This window comes from Octopus bimaculoides, chromosome 8 (genome assembly GCF_001194135.2).
Source record: "Octopus bimaculoides isolate UCB-OBI-ISO-001 chromosome 8, ASM119413v2, whole genome shotgun sequence".
Taxonomy (NCBI): Eukaryota; Metazoa; Mollusca; class Cephalopoda; order Octopoda; family Octopodidae; genus Octopus; species Octopus bimaculoides.
In genome coordinates, this window is record NC_068988.1 from 15,779,211 (window position 1) to 15,787,332 (window position 8,122).

At 36.9% G+C, this 8,122-nt stretch overlaps 1 protein-coding gene across 1 annotated transcript in view; it reads right to left on the reverse strand.

The window, feature by feature from the left end:
• Positions 1-8,122, reverse strand: part of LOC106869244 (WASH complex subunit 5) — a 159,930-nt gene that overhangs the window by 67,534 nt on the left and 84,274 nt on the right. The window contains exon 6 of the mRNA XM_052969903.1: positions 1,315-1,437. Within this exon, the coding sequence (XP_052825863.1) occupies positions 1,315-1,437 (123 nt within the window). The remainder of the gene's footprint in view (positions 1-1,314; positions 1,438-8,122) is intronic.

Sequence of the window (8,122 nt, forward strand, 5' to 3'; positions counted from 1 at the left end):
CTCCAAAAAAAAAATGTCTTATCTGTGCTAAATCACTTTCCACAAATCCCAGACTAACAATCAAAAGATGTTGCTGCCCTATTTGTGGACCTTTCATAAACCTCACTGAAGATGAAACATATATATTCAAATCATAAAAAATCATTTTGCCTGTTCATCAGAAGTTTTAATGTATATTAAATATAATAGACTTAACAAGGGTTACATAACCAGATAGATGACATGGAAAAAGAACTTGCTGAGACAGCAGATGAGGAGAAAACATACAGTTGGTTAAAATGTTGGACAATGAATAGTTGATTGACCATCATATAGACAACACATACACACAGAGCCACACATACAGGTCTTAAGTCACGAACCAGCAGAAAACTTGGCAAGAGGAAGAATAATGAAACTATTTTTATTCTAGTTTTAGAGATAGTAAACATAGAGCTAATATCCCTTCACAACCATTCTCATTCCAAGTGTTTCTGCTGGCTAATGGCTAAAGGTTTGTACATGCAGGTATGTATGTTTGTGTGTTTGTACAATGAATGATCAGTTACTCACCATCCAACCATTCAGCAATCATATACTAATGTCCATCTGCCATCATGGTGAGTTTTCCTCTCATGTCATCTGTTTCTTTCCTGTCTGAGTTACAGGCTAACAGGTTACAACATGTGCTCACACACAGTTTATATATATATATATATATATATATATATATATATATATGGATTAAGAATTGATCGGTGCCTAAACATACCAACACTAACTTCCCCAATTACAATTATTTCTAAATCCAGGGTTGTAGAACAACTAGCATCACTGCAGAACTTCTGATTCAACCTTTCTTCTCCCTCTCATCATCATCGTCGTTTAACGTCCGCTTTCCATGCTAGCATGGGTTGGACGATTTGACTGAGGACTGGTGAACCAGATGGCTACACCAGGCTCCAATCTGATTTGGCAGAGTTTCTACAGCTGGATGCCCTTCCTAACGCCAACCACTCAGAGAGTGTAGTGGGTGCTTTTATGTGCCACCCGCACGAAGGCCAGTCAAGCAGTACTGGCAACGGCCATGCTCATGCATAAATATGTATAGGAAGAGAATTGATAAAAAGAAACAGTGAGAAATATTTTTATACTACATTAAACCACATTTTTATAAGGTATGAATGTTTTGGATAAAAAAAATATTCTTTCCTACAATATTTATTGGAGAAAATGTCTCAACATATAAGGTGTAAAAGAATAAAAGAATATTGGAACAAATTTTAAGAGTAAAATATCCCTAAGAGAAAATGTGGTGCATATAATGAACATTACCCGAAAAATGACTCTGGATATTTGGGTGGTCGCTTGGCTCCAGCAGCATTTGAAAATCCAGTGCTTCTTAACAGTTTACAGACTTCATCAATATTAGAGTCATCAGCGCCGGTCTTTTGTGCACTATAAATAAAAAGAATTATGATAATAATATTGTTATATATGACCTACATCCAATGCTAGGCACTAGTAATTCACACCTCATCCCACAAATTGATAAACAACTCACATACAATATATTCTAACAATCTCTACTTAAGAATATAACCCAACCCACACAACACATATTGTATACAATCCCCTCGTGATACAAAAAACGTGTACTATAACCCAACCCACACAATACATAAAATACACACCATTTGATACTAACCCAAGCCACAAAGCACACACTCTAAACATAATAATACACAACTCATATACTATACAACAGATAAAACACTACAATAACAGCAGAAACACTAAAACAACAACAACATGACAAAATAAAACTGATGTAGAATATAAGCACAATTTTACACGTCCAAAGTCAATATTGTCCACATCTCGAGGGTGGCGAGCTGGCAGAATCATTAGCATGCCAGGCGAAATGCTTAGCGGTATTTCATCTGCCATTACGTTCTGAGTTCAAATTCTGCTGAGGTTGACTTTGCCTTTCATCCTTTCAGGGTCGATTAAATAAGTACCAGTTATGCACTAAGGTTGATGAAATTGACTTAATACCTTTGTCTGTCCTTGTTTGTCCCCTCTATGTTTAGCCCCCTGTGGAAAATAACGAAATAAATATTGTCCACACTTCTGGAACCTGGATTTGAAACTGACAGTGCAGTAGGAATTTTTGAAATAAATCTTCAAATAATAGCCATTTCCACTGATTCTCACAGGTTTTAACAGAACTGCTTCCAAGCAAACATGAAAAATGAACCATTCACTTAGACACTAATTCTGCAGTAGCAAATAACATTCTATAGCATGAAAGTCACAAAGATATTCAGATATGAAACAAACAAAAAAAAATAATAAAATAAAATAACAAGATTTGAAAATCTTATTGAATCTAAGAAACAAGGCAAAATTAATTGTTGATATGGTAACCAAGTTAAACTTAAAACTGAACAGCAAGAAAGAGAAAATATTCATTCTGCAGAATGATTAAATAATGAGGTGGGGAGAGGGAGAGAACAAGAAGCTATTTTTTCAAAATAGGCAGTTAGATTCTGGGGTCTCTGCTAGTCAGTGTTAATCATGTGTCTGCACATGTATGTAAAGGCATGGGCAAATTTATTTTATTTATTATTGTTTTTTTTGCAGAAGACTGATATTTGTTCAGGCATGAAAATTTCACCTCTTCACTCTACTGATATTATCAAAGGGAATGGTTGCTGCCTTTGGACCAGAACAGCTTGGATGAGTGGTGGTGCAGGTACTGTTATCAGATATTGCAGGGTTAGAAGCAATACTGCAAAGCATTCTGTCTGATACTCTAATAGCACTGCTAATCCAGCTCCTTGGATTGGCACTTTTTTTTATCAAGTGCAAAAAGATAAAAATTAAAGTTGGGTTTAGAGGGATTTGAAATCAGAGTGTAGAAAGTTGTAACAAATACAGTGAGGTATTCTATCCAACACTGATAACTGTGCCAGTATACTGCCTGAGACAACTGCTATAGGCACATACATACATACATATAAAAGAGTTTAGCTTCACCGTAACTACATTGACTCTGATTATTGATATGAAAAATCATTTTCTTAAGAGGAAGGGATAATATATAAGCTATTGATTAGACACGAGTACTTTGTTTTTGGCAGAATAAATACTTGAGATTCATTAGTGAAGTACTTAGAATATGAAATCAGCAGACTCATTAAAGTAAATCAAGTGGGGTTTTATCTGAAACTAAGAATGAAGAATTCAAATGAATATCATAATGCTACAAAGAACTTGAAGAAGTGAAATGGCAGGGGGAATAAATAAGATAATTGGACAGAACTGTTTGTAAACAATGTAGTCAAATCTACTCCGTTTTGCACTTTGCATTCTTAATTCTACATGAATCAATACATACAGTTGATGTTGTTTAGTCCCAGTACGACCTAGCTCAAGTAGCCATATAATCTGACTATCACGAATGTAAAAAGTGCTTCTTTGTATCATCATGTATGTGTGTGTGTGTATGAATGGATGGATAGATGCATGCATGTATATATCTATGAATGTATGTGTATGTGTATATATATATATGTTAAGAGTTTTTTTGATTGGTTGTGTATATAACATTATGTACCTGCATATATACAAGTATCAGCTGTCAAGTTTATAGGGTGACCAAGAGACTCTCATGGAATGTGACCAAATGGGGTTTATTTTTCAACATAGTCCCCATTGTAGTCCACACACTTCTTCCATCAGTATTGCTGTGCTTCAATCTCATTAGAGAAAAAGCTTTCATCCTGTTGGGCAAAAAAATCAGCAGATATAACGTCATCATCACTAAGATACTGGTTCCAAGCCAAGTGTTTTTTCATGGTAGGGAACAAATGATAGTTAGATGAGGCCAAATCAGGAGAACAAAAAGGGTAATCTATCAGTTCAATGCTGCAGTCATGCAAAACAGCCATCGAAACCAAAGACTTGTGAGCTGGAGCACTGTCCTGATGAAACAAGAGCCCTTTTGTCAGTTTTCCTGTATGTTTTGTCTTGATAGCCATTTGTAACTGCCCCAGCAAGTTGGTATAGTACTCTCCATTGATGGTGTGATCCTTTTGAAGATAGTCAATAAGCAATGCCTTTTACACACCCAAAAAACTAAAGCCATCACCTTTTCTGCAGATGAAATGACCTTGGACTTCTCTGGAGCCGGTGAGGAGGTGTGTTTTCACTGCATGGATTGTCTCTTTGTCTCTGACTCAAAGTGATGAGTTCATTACTCATCCTGGGTAAGGAAGTGTTGAAGGAAACCAGCTGGATCTGCCTCAAACAATGTCGAATTATCCTGTGATGTGATCAGCCTGGTGTGCTTTTGATCAGGTTTCAGAAGACATGGCAGCCACTGAACAAAAAACCTTCATCATGCCAAGTTCATTGTATAGAATATTCTCAACTCTCTCAGGAGATATGCCAACAGCCTTCATTATTTGATTTATAGTCAATTACCTGTCATCCAGTGGAAGCACAATGGCCCAGTGGTTAGGGCAACGGACTCGCGGTTTCGATTCCCAGACCGGGCGTTGTGAGTGTTTATTGAGCGAAAACACCTAAAGCTCCACGAGGCTCCGACAGGGGATGGTGGCGAACCCTGCTGTACTCTTTCACCACAACTTTCTCTCACTCTTACTTCCTGTTTCTGTTGTGCCTGTAATTCAAAGGGTCAGCCTTGTCACACTGTGTCACGCTGAATATCCCCGAGAACTACGTTAAGGGTACACGTGTCAGTGGAGTGCTCAGCCACTTGCACGTTAATTTCACGAGCAGGCTGTTCTGTTGATCGGATCAACTGGAACCCTTGAAGTCGTAAGCGATGGAGTGCCAACAACAACAACAACCTGTCATCCAGCACCATGTGGTGAATATGATCAATGTTTTCCTTGGTGGTAGCAGTTGCAGGATGTCCAGACCTTAGGTCATCCCCTACTAAATTCAGCTACCCGCTTTTGCACTGTTAATAAAACTGGAGCATCATCCCCTAATGTGGTAACTATGTCAGCATGAATGTCCTTGGAGGCTAAATGCTTTTTATGCAGGTATTTGATAACACCATCATGCCAAATATTGTCCATTTGCAAGAGAAGTCATTACTAGTTACTTTTGATGTCTTCTTTGAACAGTCTAACGTCAATTTACCTGGAAAGAAACTACGCAGTTAATAAGTTGAAATTAATGCATATAAAATTACACACAAAATTTCACAGCTCAAGCATCACTCCTCTGTAGTCAGCCTTAGATCTTTTCAGCCCACCCTCGTATATTTATATCTATTTGTGGGACTTCTTTTATGTGTGTATTGAATTGCATTTGTTTTTCTTGGCACAACATGTAGCGTTTGATGGATTGTATCTGTTTTATTCAAAGGCACACACTATGCATTAGTGATTCTGCCTGAGAATTACATTAAATGTACATGTCTGTAGAATGCTCATCAACTTTTATGTTAATTCAGGGGCAGGTAATTCATTTGTTTCAACAACTGAATCTTGTTTAATGATGAATTCAAATTTGTGATATTAAGCATTAATTCCATCTCATCTTTAGGTAAATACAGATTTTGGAGAGGTTTTTTTTTTTGCCTCTAGCATAGTTGAGATGTGAAGGAGAGGGAGAGGGAGAGAGAGAGAGAGAGAGAGAGAGAGAGGAAGCAGCACACTTATTGGTCAGAGACTGGAGCATGATTATATAATAATTAATAACTAATCCATGCAAATTTTTCTCAGAAAATCCGATACCTATCAAGTGAGTCAACAGAAGAGGCTTCCATATGGTTACTTAACCTGCTAGAAATAATAAGCTTTTCCTTTTAACACCTCAATATTCTTAAAAGAAGGAAAGACATATTGGTTATCATTATTCAACATCCACTTTCCAATGTTTGCATGGATCAGATGGAATTTGTTGAGGCAGATTTTCTACAGCCGGATATCTTTTCTGTTGCTAGTCCCCACCTGTTTCCAATAAAGCAAGGTAATGTTTCCTCATAATCAGACATATTTTTCACAAAGACTTAAAATGAACAACCTCGCTTGTATAACAATGATGCTCATTTACAACAATCATTTGATGCTGAGACAGTGGTACACAGAAACACAAAACCCGTGTGTGAGTGTGTGTGTATGGAGTGGCTGTGTAGTAAGTAGATTGCTTACCAACCACATGGTTGCAGGTTCATTCCCACTGTGTGGCACCTCGGGCAAGTGTCTTCTACTGTAGCTTCAGGCTGACCAAAACCTTGTGAGTGGATTTGGTAGACGGAAACTGAAAAAAGCCCGTCGTATATATATATATATGTATGTATGTATGTGTGTGTATATGTTTGTATGTCTGTGTTTGTCCCCACCAACATCGCTTGACAACCGATGCTGGTGTGTATACGTTCCCGTAACTTAGCGGTTCGGCAAAAGAGACCAATAGAATAAGCACTAGGCTTCCAAAGAATAAGTTGTGGGGTCGATTTTCTCGACTAAAGGCGGTGCTCCAGCATGGCCACAGTCAAATGACTGAAACAAGTAAAAGAGTAAAGGAGAGTAAAGAGTAAATTTGACAGAGTAATCTGAATGCTAATGGGTTAAAGGTAAATTAATTGCATCTGATTTAGGCACAAGCCAGCAACTATGAAGGGAAGAGGTTAGTTGATGCCTTACACCTTGCTCATGACTGATACTTTATTTTAATGATGCTAAAAGGATTAAAAACAAAGTATGAAACATAAAGGGGTGGAGAAAAACCTCTCCAAAATATGCATTTACTGGAAACAAGATAGAATCAATGCTAAATATCTCAACAAATAAAAATTCATCGTTAACCCTTTTGCAAGATATTCTAGTTTTTCTTTGAGAAGGAAAAAGGAAGGGTTACTTGATTTCATTAACCCTTGTGATTGATTAGTATTTAATTAAGATGACACTCAGAAAAACGAAAGGTAAAACACCTTTGACAGATTTGAACCCAGAATGTAAAGGGTTGTATGAAAACATTACTGATTGTGCCAAGAAAAACAAATACATCTAATACATACATACAATAAGTTCTACAAATAGACACAAATGCATATATACAGATACATAGTATAATATATGCAACTGATCAAAAGGAAAGGAAAAATAAGACTTAACACATACACACATATATGGTCACACAAACAAGTGCTTTTTACAACAAGCTTAATATTCAAATTCATATTTTTCTGTTATAGTATTTATCCTGATTACAAATTGATCATCACTTAACTTTAGTGGCTAATTCTTAGGTGGCTTGGCAAGAATCCAGAACAGATTAGTTTAAGTCTTTTTTTCTCTTCCTGTCACTCCCTGTAATTCTCCTGTCTCCCCACCTCCCACCACCATCACCACCACTCCATTTCTGTAACAGACACATACTTCATCGGAAGTAGCGTCTCCAATATTTTGAGCTAAGCAATACACAGTGGTTTCCAAGATTAATTTCTGACATTATGTGCTGTCTGGGTTAATTTTAGTTATCTTAGCCTACTTCTGGCATTGAGAGGAACAATTCTTTGGCACAATTTAGACTGAAATTTTGAAGAGGGAAATAACAAAAAAGAAAATGAAAAAAAGTTTTGCAAACAAATCCAGAACTGTACAGTTATAGATATGTTTTATGTGTTCTCCATCCCCAGTGTGAAGATAAAAAAAAAAACTTGCTATACATACATATAAATGTGTATGAGGTTAAGACCTGCTCATATCTGACACTTTTATAAACTCCAGGACTTTTGATGCCCTCTTTGATAGAAATATAAGGGAGAGCTAATTGAGTAACTGATATTCATGTTCACATTAAATCTTTGGGCTGGCAGGAAAATATAATTTTTTACATTTTATTTTTATTGTTGTGATGGCACCTGTGCCCAGCGTCGCCTCTCTGGCACTTGTGCCCGTGGCATGTGTAAGGACTTTTGAGCGAGATCGTTGCCAGTGTCCCTGGACTGGCTCTTTTTTTTCGAACAATAAAAAAAAAAACTTGCTATACATACATATAAATGTGTATGAGGTTAAGACCTGCTCATATCTGACACTTTTATAAACTCCAGGACTTTTGATGCCCTCTTTGATAGAAATATAAGGGAGAGCTAATT